Genomic DNA, 17,328 nt, shown 5'->3' with positions numbered 1-17,328 from the left:
TTGGATTGATCTTAGGCTCGGTACACTCCAAGCTCGTACCCGAGCCTAGCCAAGCTGCCTTGTTTAATTTCGAGCTCGAGCTTGAACCCACCCGGGCTCAACCCATTACGTACGTTAAAGCATGTTCCAACCTTTTTTAAAAAAATTGGAACAAATAAATCCTCTGCGCAGTGTGGTTATAAAAAGTTAGCAAAACGTTTACACGTTGCGTTTTGAAAAAATCTATTTATAAAAAACAACAAAAGATAAAAATTGAATAGCATTTATGTGAGAGAATAAAAAGTTGGTAATTTATATATGGGAAATAGTTTTTAAATCATATTAATAAGACTACACGCTATGGGCGCCTTCAATGGGGAGAAAGGGCGCCGTTTGAGGGGAAACACCGCCGGGGGGCGCGGTGGAGGTGGGCGCGGTGGGTGCGGTGGGTGTTGGCGCCTTCTCTCTCTCTCTCTCATCCACATACATATATATTTATATATATAATGGGGCGTCCAAGGGTGTTTAAACCATAACAGGGCGTTATTGAGAAGGGCTTCGAAGCCCCCGGTGCCCACGTGGCGCCGACGTGGCACTGTGAAGGGGCTTCGATGCCCCTCACCATTGCATGCAGCCTAAAAGTTTAGTTCTATGTAATCATGTTGACATATGTATGTGATTCATTGTGTGATTTTTTTTTAATGTGATTTGATTAGTTTAAAATCATGTGAAAAAAAGACAAATTGAAAATGTAAAACAATGAAAAACAATGAAAAACAACATTATTACATGATTCCGATACGCGACATCTTGTGTTCTTATTAACTAAAAACTTCAATAACTAAAAGGGGGAAATCACGGGAAAAGGCTTAAATCGAATAAGTATTGACGTGTCAACTTTAGTTGACTTCTACTATCTAGTCAAGATTCATTGTTAACCGCACTTAGCTCTTGACGAGACACTGTAAACGGTCGTGTACTCGTATAGACCTACAAATAATTAGCGGACTAGCCAATGTTACTTTAGCCTCTCCCAAAGTAAAATAATGAGACAAGGGCACCACTCACACCATCAAGATGAAATAAATGAACAACGTAGCAGATATACTGTGTTTATTAAATACTTTTCAACTGTTAAATTCAGTTTAAATACATTAGTTCAGTTCATGTAACAAATAGATCATGTCGTATAAGCATCGATGTCATCTTCATATTACGTATTATTTCTCATATGAGATTCATCCTGTTTGGAATTTGTATGCCTGCCCGGTTCAAAAGCTGTGCAGAAGCATGCTTGGCCATTGAAATAACTTCATCCTGTTTCACGCAGCAAATTTTGTTACTAAACGGTATAATATTATTCTTGCTGCATATATTAGTATAACGAATATACCTCATCAATGTTCACGATTTTCTGATTCTTCATGATCCAACGGCCATCGCACATAACCGAGACCACATTTTCCGTTCGTAAGCTGTACACGAGGCTGGAGATGCTGAAATGAAACCATATTGTCAGCAGATGCAAGTTTTGCAACAGAATATCATTTTTACATTTTGTTGTATACATTGGCCTATAGGTGACATGGCAACCAGCCAACCACATAAGCTGCCACATCAGCAAACCCATCCACATGACGGTTGAGTTGAAAGAATTCATTGCCACTTCAGCAACTATGACTGTTACCGCCAGGTATAAAAAGTCAACGGGTTTTTTAGGGGTTTTTGGCAGAATTTTTTTGAAAGTTTAATGATTTATCCTGGCCCAAAAATTGATGGTTAACTGAAATATAAATTGGACCAAAGTTGGCTACCATTTTTTAGCTGGATTAGGTGATTTAAAGAAAAAAATAGTGGTTTTAGGTGGTTGACTAAAATTTAAGTGGTTTCAGGTAATTTGCTTTCTTTGATAGTGGATTACCGGTACGCGTCAGCTTACTTTCCACGTGGCTGTCCACATCCTCCAGTTGTTCAACAAGTGTTGTCCACGTGGAATCCGCTATCTCAAATAGCGGATTACGCAAAGTCCTTTACCATTTGGAAACTCTGCGTAATCCGCTTTTGTGGACGACACTTGTTGAACAAGGATGATGTGGACAGCCACGTGGAAAGTAAGCTGATGTGTGCTGGTAATCCGCTATTTGAGATAGCAAATTACCTAAAACCACTTTTTTTTTTCTTTAAATCACCTAATCCAGTAAAAAAAATCGGTAGCTTACCAATTAGCCAGGTTTTTTTTTTTGGTTAATATGGTTGGTGCTTGTTACCGATTTAGGGGAGACGTTGAAACCGATCAAACCTCCCAAACTAAAGCAAGTTGGCCAGTTTGACCGATTTGAGATAAAATTTGCGGTTTGGTGGTTTAACGGTTCGGTTTGGTTTAAAGCCTAGAACCCACTGTGTTAATCAAACCACCTGTTTAACCTTTATTATTTATGTGTGTGTGTATATATATATATACATATTCGTGTGTGTATATATTTCATCAAAACCATCTTTATTATTCAAAAATTGTTAATGCAATTTATGTGCATACCAGTCATGAACTGGAACCATAGACCACGAGGAAGGATTGATTACAATCATATCAGCCTGCAGAAATATGCATAAAACTAGAATGATGGATAACGCGTAAATAGGTCAAAATTGTCACCTCTACTAGTAGCAACGCAACGAGTGAGCTGCTCGTGAGCTACTTGAGATACGCTCGCTAAAAGTTCAAATCAAGCTGAGCGTAAATGAGCCCAAGCCCGAGCCTATATTGGAGGTTATTTAACAAGCGAGCATGAGCCCAAGCTTCATGCATTAAACTTGTATAAGCTTGCAGGCCCGAACAAGCATATCATTTGTATTTTGTTTAATATATCAAAACTACATATCACATAATAATTATAGATACAAATAAAAATAAAATTCTGTTAAAAGTATTTAAATAATGTATATTATGCTATATTAAGGTAAATATTTATAAAAAATAATTATACATGAATAAAAAAATATTTAAAAAACAAAAAATATAAAGCGAGCCGAGCTTAGGCTTAGGCATAACTCGGTTCGGTTTGGCTAGTTTACACCTTTAGCGTAAGAAAGAAACAACAGAAATACGGGTTCGGTTTTGGTTTCGGTAACAAAAAAAGGAAAAAAAAAAAGAAACCTTTTTTCCAACTTGAAGAGATCCAATATCATTATCCCACAGCACTGCGTTTGCACCATTTATAGTTGCCATTTTAAGAATGGTTTCAGCAGGTAAAGCTGTAGGGGCAGTTGTACCTTTTGAATAAACTTCCCTTCCTTTATTAATCAAAGAAGCTAGATACATCTCATCAACTGTTAAAACAATAAACTAAAACACCTCAAACCACTTCATTAACCAGCTTAAGACCAAAACATCTGATACCAAAATTCACATTTATTTACCAATGCTCATTCGGTTATTAGACGGTGCGCCATCTGTCCCCAACGATACACAAACATTCGCATCAAGCATTTCTTTAATCGGTGCAAATCCGAGCATGCGCATTGCAGCAGCAGGACAGTGTGACACTTTAACTCCACCTTTAGAAAGATATTCAATCTGAAACAATATGATCTAAAATTAATCATATACACTAGTGAAAAATATGCAGTTATAGATTACGAAATTTACCTCGGTTTCATTTACCCAAACAGTGTGAGCTGAAAGTAAATTGCTTGACAAAAAACCAACTTTCTCTAGGTATGTAACGGTTCCATGATCGATATCTCGAGTTTGCATCACGAGATCATTCTCATAGGGTATCTCTGCAACATGCTAAGGTTTGAAATAGTTATATATATATCATAGTTAGCAAAGAATATTTTTGTCTTAAAATCACTATTCATTTGTTACAAATGGATGCATAGCTTATAATTATTTAATACAATGGTTTTAAATGCTATATTATAGCCCTAAAAATTTACAATATAACCCCTTTCACTTTAATTAAACTTAACATTAAATACCTTGACCTTTACAGATTTTTTTTGGCCAGTCAAAATTTGACAAGTGTCCCTCTCATTAGTTTTTTCATAACTTTTAACATATGATGTTTATACAAATCTGAATATACTGTTACGATGTGCTTATCTTCAACTATGTTTCGATGCAAGTTTCATTTAAACCGGAGTGCGCGTGATAATGTAAAGTTATCTAAGCGCCTATCTTTTTCATGGTTCAATGCCTTGGTTCACGTAAAGGTCTTGATTTTATTTTATAAGCTTTTGACAATGTTAACTTTTTTCGCAGTTTTTCACGCAACAACATGCGCGGGTTTAATACTGGTTAGATATAAAAAAATATTAGGGGTGGGGGTAAAAGAGACCATGTGGATTCCAGTTTGCAGTTCTTTCGCAGCATCTCGTGTTTGAAGAAGTAACTGATCAGTTGAATTCATAATCTGTCTAATCCCGAGCCATATTCGGATGCGTCCGTCAGCAGTATTATTATGCTTCTTGTGCAACTCCTTTTGGGACTGTGATTTTACAGAAAGAACATCAGTTTCTTATTAAGTCATTAGTTCAATATATTTGAAGCTTGCAGTTAGTGGTGTAAACAAGCCGACCCGTTCGTTAGCTACTCGAGATCGACTCATTAAAAGCTCGAACCGAGCCTGAGCTCAAGCTTAACAATAAGCTTGTTTAATAAACGAGCCCGAGCCGAGCTTTTTCGAGCTCGAGCCGGATCGCAAGCCTACGCGAGCCTATTATTTACCTAATATTTCTTAACAGATTAAGTAAAGTTTTTTTTATGAAAATTATATATATATAATATTATGATGAAGTAAGTAAATAGTATGTGTTATGTTATATCAATAAAAGTTACAATCAAAATATATACGAAAAACAGGTATATTTATTAGTAAAATACTTTATAAATAATAAACGAGTCGAGCCAGAGCCCGGGCCAAGCTCAAGCTTGAAAAACTACTCATGATCCGAGCTCGTTTACATGCCTACTTGCAGTGTTGAATATTTACCTGAATGCATTCATCTGCAGACCTAATGGCCCATGAAGATGGTAAACCATCACCAGAATCCATGATTGACTGTGTTAAACATGCACGCAGACCGAGCAATTCTACAGCCTTTGCCATTCCTGATACATGTTGTCCTCCTGCTTCCGCAAAGCATGTGACCTGATAATCAATTAGCAAAAAGCTGCTCACGAGTTACTCGAGATCAGATTGATAGAAAGCTCGAAACGAATCGAGCCCGAGCCTCAAAAAAAGTTCATTTAGTTATCAAGACTAAGTTCAAGCCTAAAAAAACTTCATTTAGTTATCAAGATTGAGCTCGAGCCTTCTATGAGAAGAAGGTTTAGGCTCTTTGAGCGTTAACGAGCGTAGTGTGTTTTTAAGTTTTAATTCTCTTGGACTTCTATATATTGATTTCACACCGCATAGTTGAGCTCGGGCCAAGCTTTGGATTGTTAATGGTACTGCACACGAGCTCGTGCCATGCCTAGGCTCGTTTTAAGATTCTTTTCAAAATATATAAATAAACAATATGTGTATAAATCACTTAATAGATAATAAACGAGCCAAGTTTGAGCTTGAAAAAATGACTCACATGCTGAGCTTCGGTAGAGCTAAGCTTAGGCTCGCTTAATATTTTTTTCAAAATTACAAAAATGAAAAATGTATATAATACACTTAATAAATAATAACCGAGCCAAGCCCCAGCCAAGCTCAAGCTTGAAAAACAACTCGCGAGTTAAGCTCTAGCTCGTTTAAGGTATTGCACACAAGCTTTAGCCGAGCATGTTCTCAAAATATATAAATAAATAAAATGTATATAAAACAATTAATAAATAATAAACGAGCCAATTTTTTTTTCAAATACGTAAATAAACAAAAATGTACATAAACTAATTAATAAATAATAAACTAGACGACTCCGGTCGGGCTTAGAAGGGATGAACTTACACCAGAGTGAATGAGTTCAATTCCACAAAGTAAAGTTGAGATGTACGAATCCTCTTCAGTCATATTTGATTCATACGGCCAAATGCGATGGTGCAGCCACGTAAGCAAGTCCACGTCATCAGCAATACCTCTAGCTAGTTGTTGAGATGTATGTACGTGTGTATTGATCAAACCTGGCTAACAATGCTTGTTGATCAGTTAAACATGTTAATTATTCGGATTAAGTTGGGAGTAATTCCCACCCGAACATAAGCCGGTGTCGGTTTGGGTCGAGTGGGCCCACTTCAAGTTATGGAATTGGGTTAATTTATTTAATTAATAAATCTCGGCTAGACACAAGAGTCATCTCCAAACTTCACTTTTCCCGTGATTCGTTCATTTAAAATCCCGAGAAGAACGATTGCCTACCATGTGGTTTGACGCTCCATTGTTAATGTATAATAAATAAATGTCTATCGGTTCAGAGTCAAATTGGCGCCGAATCACTTTATTTTCGTATAGGAATACGGTTTCAATGGTTCTTGAGCCGATCGAGCTAATCGGTTTGGGCGAGATTGGTTACTTGTTCCGGCAACGCGATCCCACGGATGCGAAGTGTCCGAATTAGGGGTGTGACACGACCGAAACCCGAAACGAAAAAAATGTAGGTTTTGGGTTGGCTGACACGACCCGTTTTCTTAAACAGGTCAGCCCGAACCTGACACGTTTAAAAAATGGGTCAACCCGAACCACCCCGACCCGTTAAAAAGTAGGTTGACCTATTAACCCGTTTAAGATTTTTAAAGAAGTTAATATTTTGATTTTAGAAATAAGAAGTTTTAAATTTTCAAGTTAAATACTTAGATTTTTAATTTTTCATATATCAATTAACTTTTAAAAGTAAAACTAAATTCTTTTTAAATTACTTTTATCTACTTTTTACTTACAACATTTTTATTTATTAGTTTTATCCGCCTATTCTCGGGTTCGTTTATTCTTACCTTGAGCCAAGTATGTGAACCTAAGTTTGTTAATTGAGAATGAAAGATAAATACACAAACAATAAGATCTATCACAAATTATTAACAAGTGTTATACGAATAAGTGTAACTGATTGTTTAATTTATTACTAAGTGAATAGGTATTACTCATATTCGTATATGAACGTAAAATGGGTCAACCCGAAACACAACCCGAACACGACACGAATTTAAATGGGTCGACACGACATGAATAAATATATGGGTTGGGTTCGGGTTGAAGAATCTCAGCATGCTAACCCGCCAACCCGAAACTCATCAACCCGTCAACCCGACACGATTGACACTCCTAGTCCGAATTGACCACACCGAAAGCACTTTACTCGCGATCGATTTTTTTTTTAATTTTGAACTTGAACACATAGTCAATTTGAAAAAATAGATGATCGGAGCTGACCAATGGTCTATTTCGGGTTGGAACTAAGCTCGGAAGCCTACTGAATGCAAAACCCCGATTCGGAAAAGAATTCAAGTTTAGACATAAGATTAAGTGGTTATATGAATATTGTAATCAACTTTTTCAATTAAGTTTTCTTGATCAGTGATTCAGCACAAGATTGTTTAGAAGCTATTAGAATCCTTTAAACGATCACAATACAATAAAGTCTGTGAAGTTGCACTTTTGCATAGCAAAACCGATCCAATCTGTATCGAAGGTGTAGAAGAACATACCAGGAAGTAGAAAGTGGCCATGAAGATCGATGATTTGATGCGAATTTGACGAGTATTGACGAACAATATCCGAGGATTGCCCGATGGCTACAATTCGGTCATTTTCGATAGCAATTCCACCCTTACGAAACACACGAAGTTGATCATCCATCGTGACGATGAACGCGTCGTGTAGTATCGATCGAGATAGGTTCATTGGCATTGCAGAATTCATGATAAACAACTAGACTGATTTAGTGTTGTAGGCAATTGATATCTTCACTCACTGAAGAAACACTAAATGAACACCGGGCAGATTACTGGTAACCTGGGGGTTAGATAGATGTTTCCCACGAGGGGTTAGACCCTGAGAAGATGGTTCTTCTGATAACCTGCAAAACAGACACCGTGAGCTTGTCACTGAGAAGGGGGGTTCCTCCTTGTGACCACCCTCCGGCGTGAGAATCAGACTAGATTGCTCTTTAAATATAAATGTATATTAAGAGATTGCTAGAGCAGATATCAGGTATAATATGATGATACAAGATAGATGAGATGGTCATACCATTTGTGGTATTTATAGCCGAAGGTAGGTTTCCAAGGAGGTGTGGCCGGCTGCAACAGTGTTCCTGTTCCACCAACAGTGGCCTACGCACGTGCCCTGCTGGTAGTTGGTGGGTAGGCAGCGGCTGATAGTGACCAGGCCTGCTGTGTACTATTCCTTTTCCACCAACTGCCGGCTACGCACGTGGTATAGCAGTAGTTGGTGAGTAGGCAGCGGCTAATAGTGACACAGTACAGGAGCATGTTGCTCGCCATACTGTTGTCAATAAGCTGTCGTATCTTTAGTCAGATCTTTTTCCCATACCTCGTCAGGTACAGTACAGAAGATCTTCCCGTATCGTACGGACTGGCTTACTTGGGCGGGAGTATTCCCCCTCCCGCCCTTGTGCGGGATTGTTCCCGGCTTCGCTCATTCCTTCAGGTGACACTGAGTGATTGAGAGCTAAGTGCCTTGTGCGTGTAGCCTTGCTGCGCGGGTGGCCTTCCCTGATGGCTTGTATCCGAGGCTGCGGGGACAGGCGGAGTCCTTCACCATTGGGAGGCATTTCCTGCGGGACCAGCTTGCGTACTGCGCGTAAGGACGTCACGTCTCTGAGCATGGTTGGTCCTGCGGATCCAGTTGGTTTCTGCGCAGACGTTCCTCTTCAAGGTGAGTCTTGCGGGTCCAACTGGGCTCTGCTGGGACCTACCTCTTCAAGTCCCCCCAGTCCAATGTTCTTCTCATGAGTGTTTAATAAAGTTAGGTGAACTTTTGGACTTAAGCAAAGGGTTTTTGAAAAGGGTTTTTTAAGGTTTTAAATGGGGATTCCTCCCGCGGAAGTCCTTGTCACTTGCAGAAATTCCCGAGTTTCCTGCTTGGTCTTTGGGTATGATGCGGGTAGGCTGTAACCTCCTCGCAAGTCAGGAGCGTTGAGTCCCACTTGTGTGGATTCTCCGTGAGGTTTTGGTAGTTTTGAACATAGTGATCAATTATGTTAAAACCACCAATTCCATCCTGGAGCTTCAAACAACGTAGTTCTCGACGTTCCCGCTATGCGGGGATGTTATTTCCGTTTCCGCAAGCATTGCCCAGAAGATCCTTCTTGGTTTCAATTCCCAGCGGAGCGCTAGGTATGTGAAGGGTTTTGCCTTAACACTGTACCTGCGCTCGTCTTACGGTTACTTTACTTCCAAGGTATTCCTGGCGTCAATTCCCTGCGGGTGCTAGGTATGTGAAGGGTTTTGCCTTTACACTATACCCGCACCCGTCTTATAGTTACTTGGTTGCCGAGGTATACTTGGCTTCAATTCCCTGCGGGTGCTATGTATGTGAAGGGTTTTGCCTTAACACTGTACCCGCATCCGTCTTACGGTTACTTGTTTGCCAAGGTTTACTTGGCTTCAATTCCGTGCGGGTGCTAGGTATGTGAAGGGTTTTGCCTTTACACTGTACCCGCATCCGTCTTACGGTTATTTGTTTGCCAAGGTTTTATTGGCTTCAATTCCCTGCGGGTGCTAGGTATGTGAAGGGTTTTGCCTTAACACTATACCCGCATCCGTCTTACGGTTACTTGTTTGCCAAGGTTTACTTGGCTTCAATTCCCTGCGGGTGCTAGGTATGTGAAGGGTTTTGCCTTTACACTGTACCCGCATCCGTCTTACGGTTACTTGTTTGCCAAGGTAAGGGGTATTTTCCCGCCTACTTTTTAATCTTTTTGAATTTTGAAATTCGAAGAGTTGGTGGAAAGAAGAACAGTCCAAAACTCTGAAACGTCGTGCGACGGTTTCTTCTGACTATGTCAGATCGTGCAGGAAGTTATGGTGACATGACAGTACATGGTCATTCCAGACGCTTTTTCAGGCGCGTGGGCGCGATTTTTCGGGCGCGTGGCCGCGAAATTAATGGTATGCGTCCTGTCAACAGCTGTTGCCAGCTTGCTTTTTGCCACGTGTCATAGTTTCATTGCACCTTCGTTTTCTCTCTCTTCCGCATTAATTTCATCGCATTAATTGTGATTAGTATATAAAGGGGGAGAGGGTTCTTTGTAATCCACACTTTCACTCTTCTCTTCATCTTCTTTACGATTTCCGGCGAATACTCACCTTTTCAGGCAAGCATTCTCCCGAAATCGTTTTCTTCTTCTTTTGCAAGATGTCTCGTGACCTCGAATCTACAGTCGATGACAAGAGTACTGCTGGCGAGTGCCAGTGTGCTCTGCCCGACGATCTGTATCGGTACGTCGTCAGGAAGTTCATGCTCGAGTCTCTCGAGCCTGAGTTTCCTGAACCCCACCAGACGGTGTACGATGCCCCCAGAGGCAAGATCGGGGTTTATGCTGCATTCTTTGTCTATGGGAATCTTAGGTTCCCATTGACAAAGTTTGTTTACCGTGTCCTTGAGAGGCACGGTGTTCATTTGACCGAGTTGCACCCCATGACGATCGCCAAGATTCGCCACTTTGAGTGGGTGTGCCGGATACTGGGCATTGAGCCCTATGTTGACCGCCTGATGACCTTCTACACTTGGAGGTGCATCCAGGGGTGGTACACGTTGACAACCCGGATTAAGGGTTTAAAGATCTGCGCGACCGAGCGCAGTCTTCGCTCGTGGAAGCGGGAGTTCTTCTTCATATCCGCTCGCGCCATCCCTATTGCCATGAAATTCAAGAACGGGCAAGCACTTCCCAGCCTTCACGCCTCCAGCTACCAGGAGGCGGAATGGTTTGCGAAGATATCTCGGGTCCAATCTCCGGTTTACCGGTTTGCGGAGTCCGGGATGGTGATGCTGGGGATGAGCCGGGTGTGGAAGGCTGCGGATGCGCATAAGATCCCAATCGTCCTCGAATACGGTTCGAACTCTGTTCCTTACGGTATGCTTTCTTTCTTTTTGTTGATTTATAATTTCTTCTAACTTTTTTCCTGTTTATTTCAGAGGGGAACGACTTGCAGTCGCTCCTGAACCCGCGGGAGGCTGACGGTCCCAGTCGGATGGGTACTCGCGCTCTAGACGAGAACGAGTTGCCCATCCTAGAACAAACGGCGGATCGGTTCGTGGAGGTCTATCCGCTAGGCCATGAGATCCTTAGCGCCCGTCGGCCAGGTAAGGCGCTATTCGACCCTCGACCCCTCAATGTTGAAACCTCTGCTGGAATTCCTTTAATCGTATGTTCTGATGAGGAATCCGCAGATGGTCCTCCGTTGGTGCGGAAGAAGAAGGCTGCCGGCGGGAAGGGGAAGGAGAAGGTGGCCTCCACTGCCGATCCAGCGCCTCGGTCTGACTCGGAGACCGAGAGCGAAGAGGTGGCGGGGAATCCCGGTGGTGATAAAATCACCATTCCGGAGGCTGTGACAACTGTCACCGAAGAGCCCAGGATGACGACGGTGACCGGCGTGAAGAGGCCGGCTCCATCGGGTTCATCCCCGCCCGTCCGTACTTTCAGGCTCAAGAAAACCCGTAAGTACAACTTCCTTTAGCTTTTATCTTCATAGTTTGATATCATTTAACACTTTTCTTCTTTACGCAGGCGTGGATGTTGACGCATTCCAGGGTGGAGTGCAGAGTAGTACCTCCCCGCCAATGACGGTAGGCTTGGTCAGCCTACCTGAGGCGTCGACCCAGGCGCCTGCGCCTGCTTCCGCTGGTTCAGTTGCTCACTCCTTTGAGCCGACTGTTCCAGCTGAGATGACGTCACCGCCGGCTGTGAGTGCTATTTTTACAGCATCTTTCACCGAGCCGGCGGTTACTTTTGCTGCGGATTCCGCGGCGGCGACCGCGGCGGCTGCTACCATGCCCCCGCCATCGGCAACGACGGCTGATCCATCAGGTACGCATGGGGCTTCTCGCCAATCTCTGCCACCTTCCCATCTGCCTGACCTCTTGGATGGATTTCCGTTGGGTTCAGGTGATGGGTTCGGCGGCTATCGGCCTGTAATTGACCCTACAGGTGCGTAGGGTTTTTTTTTGTGCCATTTTATATATATATTTTTTTTCTTTATCATCTTTTCCTAACTGCTTTATGTTTTTGCAGTGTCGGATTCCAATGAAGTGTATGTTCCATGATGGAACATTCGCCGAGGAACAACCCTTCGTACCCCTGTGGAGTGCGTGGAATGGGCTCGTCACGCTGCTCCCAGTGGTGCGTTGGGGGAAGCCATGGCTAGCTACCAGGAGGGTAGGCTAACCAATGAGCTTCGGGTTCTCCTGGCCCGGATGCAGCCGCGTGTCGAGCTGCTTTGTCGTGAAAACGACAAGTTAAAAGCAGCTCGCCTTAAAGAAGTGGCTCAGGCGCGGGCTGTCCGGGAGGAGAACCAAAGGCTTTCCGCCGTAGCTGCGGAAAAGGAGAAGGCCTTCAAGGCCCTCGAGGTTGAAGTTCAGGCACGACTCGAGGCCCGTTCCAAGGCTGCCCAAGCTGTTAATGAACAACTTCGGCTGGCTAAGGAAACTGCAAGGAACGCAACCGAGAGGGCCACCAAGGCTGAAGCTGTTGCTGAGCCTCTACGCGTGGAGAATGAAGAACTTAAAGCCAAATTAGAGGCTCTCCAGCAGGCTCATGATGCCTTGGCGATGGAAGACGCCAAAAAGCTCCAAGAAATCCTGGACCAGAGGGGGGTGCTTGACCATGCTGAGCGTAAGCTGAAGGGCGTCGAAGAGGCTGCGGCTAAAGAAGTGTTGCTTGCCAACCTTAACAAGAGTGAAGCCGATCGCGCCCGTAACGAAGCTCAAGCTGCCCTCCAAGAAGCCCTGGTTGCCAAGGAATGGCTTCTTCGAGAAGCGTTGTCTCAGGTAAGCTTTTCTTGTCTTTACGCTTTTCTTTGTAAATAGAAAAGGTTTCTGACACTTGTATATTTTCTTGTAGGTTGTGCATCGGGTCTTTGCTGAGACCTCTTACGATGATGCTATGAGCGCAGCCCTCAACGCTTCTCACGAGGATGGGGAAAAGGTAGGGTTCCTGCTTGGTCTAGGGTTCGTTGAGAAAGGCATCCCGCCTTCCAACTTCCCTTTGTACAATGTTGATACTGAAGCTGTTTACGACCAAGCAGTGAATCAGTACGCCGCCTTCCCGCATCCGGTGGTGGAGAAGGTGAATCAAGTTGCTGCTGCTGATGATGGGTTAGCTATCCTTAAAGCTTTCCTTGAACTGCCACGATCTACTGATGGTGCTGGTCCAAGTGGAAGTGGCCCTGAAGCCTGATCCTGAAGATCCCTTCCCATTGCTAGGATAGATTTAGCTTGTATAGATTTATTTTCTTGCAGGCGGGTAGTTACCCGGCCATTCTTGTAATGAATATTTATGAAATATAAATCTTTGTGCGGGTAAGACCGCTACTTTCGTTGGGTTCCTTGCTTTGTAAACGTTGTATGACTTGCATACTTTAGTTTAAATTAGCAATTTTCCAAGTGTTTAGAATAAGTTAACCTTTGAACGTGGTAGATAGGTGTGAAGTTTTGCTTCCTCTTTCGTGATTGTGCGGGTAGGACCGTCACTTGCACTTAGTAGGATGGCTAAACTTTACCTATATCTGACCTGCGTGTAGGTTTTCCTCATCCTTTTGAGGATAAGTTAACCTTTGAACGTGGTAGATAATAGGTGTGAAGTTTTGCTTCCTCTTTCGTGATTGTGCGGGTAGGACCGTCACTTGCACTTAGTAGGATGGCTAAACTTTACCATCTGACCTGCGTGTAGGTTTTCCTCATCTTTTGAGGATAAGTTAACCTTTGAACGTGGTAGATAATAGGTGTGAAGTTTTGCTTCCTCTTTCGTGATTGTGCGGGTAAGACCGTCACTTGCACTTAGTAGGATGGCTAAACTTTACCTATATCTGACCTGCGTGTAGGTTTTCCTCATCTTTTGAGGATAAGTTAACCTTTGAACGTGGTAGATAATAGGTGTGAAGTTTTGCTTCCTCTTTCGTGATTGTGCGGGTAGGACCGTCACTTGCACTTAGTAGGATGGCCAAACTTTACCCATATCTGACCTGCGTGTAGGTTTTCCTTATCCTTTTTAGAAATTCTGTTTTGAATAACGGTTCCACGCGCGGTTGTTAATAGGTTAGTGTTCAGTTTCCTCTCATGATTCATGCGGATAGACCGGCACTTTCATTTAATGGGATAACTGAACTTTTCCCCTTCAACTGACCTGCGTGAAGGTTTGTCGTTTTTTGGGTTTATGCGGGTTTTGCCGCCTTCCCCATGCAACGACTTTCCACGTATTTATGCGGTGACAACCGGCATATCCGTGTTGAATAAATTAACCGTTCGACGCGCGGTTGTCAATAGGTTAGTGTTCAGTTCCCTTTTTCATGATTCATGCGGATAGACCGGCACTTTCATTTAATGGGAGGACTGAACTTTTCCCCTTCAACTGACCTGCGTAAAGGTTTGTCGTTTTTTGGGTTTATGCGGGTTTTGCCGCCTTCCCCATGCAACGACTTCACGTAATTATGCGGTGAAAACCGGCATATCCGTGTTGATAGTTCATAAAAATGTAAAATTATCAGCGTCAATGTTTTAAGGAGAATCGTTTCCATTAGAAGTGGCTCTTGGCCTTTTCTTTACAAATTTGGAATTGATTTACATGCAAACTGTGTAAATGAGCTCCCTTCCATGTTGTTGGGATGGGAGTGCCATCGAGCCGATACGCACCTGGTTCGGGATCTCGTTCTTTACGCAGCATGTAGTCTCCACATTGAAGCTGGAATTTTATTCGTGTTTTCCCCAGCTGGGGTTCTACACGCATCAGCCTGCTCAGCGTTCATTGCGCCACGAGGTGCGCGAGCGTCCCATCTCTGACGAATGCTTCGACCATGTCCTTTACGTCTATGCATTCTTCAGTGTTGTGGCCTTTTGTCCTGTGAAAGTCACAGTATTTGCTCCGATCAGTATTGTGACGATGTCGGATTATTTGAGGCTTTGGCCATGGGAGCTACTCGGTGGCGAATATCTCGGTGACGCTTTTGGTGAGCGGCGTCCATCTGGAGTTCTTATTTGGCTGTACGTTATCCCTTCCGCCTAACCGATTTTGCAAGCCGGATGTGTCAAAGTTTACCCTTGACTGCCAAATGCCTAGCTTTCGCTTTTTGTTTAATCGGGCGGTAAGGACGTTGTCTTCTCTTGTTTTCTGGGTGTAGAGGTTTGTGCTCTGTGGGAGATCTCTACCCAGTTGCTTCTCCGTTTCCGCAAAGCGTTTAGCTGCTGTCATGATGGCATCCCATGTGGATGGCATGCCATCTTTACCCGTTAAGGTGCGGATGAGCTCTGGGTCGTTCGCGCCCTGAATAAAAGCAGCGCGAACAAGATCTTCGCTAATGTTACCCAGACTTAGCTTCTTCGAGTTGAAGCGAGTGATGAAGTCTAGCAAAGATTCATCTTTTTCTCGAATGCACTTGAGGATTGTCCATTGCTCCTCGGTATACTTTCTTTGCTGGCTGAAGTGTTGGCTAAACTTCTGTTGGAAGTCAGCCCAGTCGTAGATGTGGTTGACCGGTAGACGGTCGAACCACGCTCTAGCAGCCCCGACAAGCGTCATTTGGAACATGTAACACCACGTGGGTTCCGTCCAACTACTGACGGTTGCCCCCGCTATGAATCTGTTCAAATGATCATCTGGGTCAGATATACCATCATATGTGCCTATGCTGGACATTTGTTTGGCACTTTTTGGGGCGATTGCTTCCGCAATGTCCCTTGCAAATTTGGACGTTCCTGCATTTGCAACGTTTGGTCTGAATGTTTTGGAGAAGTCTCGTGGACTTCCACCTGTGCTTTTTGGTTTGAAGGCTTGTCCAAAATGCCTTCTCGGTTGGGAGTCCGTTTCCTTACGCTTCCCTTTTGCCCTATGGCGAGGGTTCGCGTCGGAGTCGGACTCCTCCGAGTCATCGTCCCAGTATCCTTCGAATTCGTCAGCCTGTTGGACGGAACGCAAGCGTTCGTCCAACTCAGCTTGGAATTCCTTTTGACGTGCCTCCGCCCATGCCTTAACCTTATCGAGTGTTTGGCGGGGGAGTCTTGTTCGTTTCTCTAACTGGGTATCGGTGATTCCCAGTGAGCGATTATTTACTGCACTTGCCCCAGCTTGGGTAACTGGGGTAGTGTTCGTAAAATTTACTTCACTTGCCCCCGCTTGGGCAACCGGGGTAGTGTTTGTAAAAACTGTGTTGCCGGTATTCCCCCCAGTAGCTGGGGTTGTGGTTACCGGAATTTCTTTAACCATCTTGGAAGTTTGAAAAACTGGAGAAAAATGTTCTAGCTTTTATGCACGGATGGCGCCAATGAAGAAACACTAAGTGAACCCCGGGCAGATTACTGGTAACCTGGGGGTTAGATAGATGTTTCCCACGAGGGGTTAGACCCTGAGAAGATGGTTCTTCTGATAACCTGCAAAACAGACACCGTGAGCTTGTCACTGAGAAGGGGGGGGGGGTTCCTCCTTGTGACCACCCTCCGGCGTGAGAATCAGACTAGATTGCTCTTTAAATATAAATGTATATTAAGAGATTGCTAGAGCAGATATCATGTATAATATGATGATACAAGATAGATGAGATGGTCATACCATTTGTGGTATTTATAGCCGAAGGTAGGTTTCCAAGGAGGTGTGGCCGGCTGCAACAGTGTTCCTGTTCCACCAACAGTGGCCTACGCACGTGCCCTGCTGGTAGTTGGTGGGTAGGCAGCGGCTGATAGTGACCAGGCCTGCTGTGTACTATTCCTTTTCCACCAACTGCCGGCTACGCACGTGGTATAGCAGTAGTTGGTGAGTAGGCAGCGGCTAATAGTGACACAGTACAGGAGCATGCTGCTCGCCATACTGTTGTCAATAAGCTGTCGTATCTTTAGTCAGATCTTTTTCCCATACCTCGTCAGGTACAGTACAGAAGATCTTCCCGTATCGTACGGACTGGCTTACTTGGGCGGGAGTATTCCCCATCCCGCCCTTGTGCGGGATTGTTCCCGGCTTCGCTCATTCCTTCAGGTGACACTGAGTGATTGAGAGCTAAGTGCCTTGTGCGTGTAGCCTTGCTGCGCGGGTGGCCTTCCCTGATGGCTTGTATCCGAGGCTGCGGGGACAGGCGGAGTCCTTCACCATTGGGAGGCATTTCCTGCGGGACCAGCTTGCGTACTGTAGTATCGATCGAGATAGGTTCATTGGCATTGCAGAATTCATGATAAACAACTAGACTGATTTAGTGTTGTA

At 43.7% G+C, this 17,328-nt stretch overlaps 1 protein-coding gene across 1 annotated transcript; it reads right to left on the bottom strand.

Annotated features, from left to right (window-relative positions):
- Positions 1–1,206: 1,206 nt before the first annotated feature.
- LOC143535193 (uncharacterized) lies at positions 1,207–7,826 on the bottom strand. The gene is made up of 10 exons (XM_077029514.1): positions 7,613–7,826; positions 5,922–6,094; positions 4,974–5,132; positions 4,320–4,469; positions 3,626–3,769; positions 3,397–3,553; positions 3,134–3,306; positions 2,516–2,571; positions 1,373–1,475; positions 1,207–1,296 (listed from the first exon to the last, which is right to left on the bottom strand). The coding sequence occupies exons 1-10, from the start codon at positions 7,824–7,826 to the stop codon at positions 1,207–1,209; spliced, it is 1,419 nt and encodes a 472-aa protein (XP_076885629.1).
- Positions 7,827–17,328: the final 9,502 nt, after the last annotated feature.

Source organism: Bidens hawaiensis, unplaced genomic scaffold (genome assembly GCF_021521415.1).
Source record: "Bidens hawaiensis isolate Kalapana, Puna unplaced genomic scaffold, B.hawaiensis_p1.1 tig00010432_1, whole genome shotgun sequence".
NCBI lineage: Eukaryota > Viridiplantae > Streptophyta > Magnoliopsida > Asterales > Asteraceae > Bidens > Bidens hawaiensis.
This window is presented reverse-complemented; position numbering and strand designations above follow the sequence as displayed.

Bases quoted from the DNA above. Each gene is read 5' to 3' on its own strand.
- LOC143535193 (XM_077029514.1), bottom strand. From the start codon at position 7,826: ATGAATTCTGCAATGCCAATGAACCTATCTCGATCGATACTACACGAC. The intron at 6,095-7,612 runs GTATGTTCTTCT...ATTGTTAGCCAG, and splicing joins TGGCCACTTTCTACTTCCTG to GTTTGATCAATACACACGTA. The intron at 1,297-1,372 runs GTATATTCGTTA...TGCGTGAAACAG, and splicing joins AAATCGTGAACATTGATGAG to GATGAAGTTATTTCAATGGC.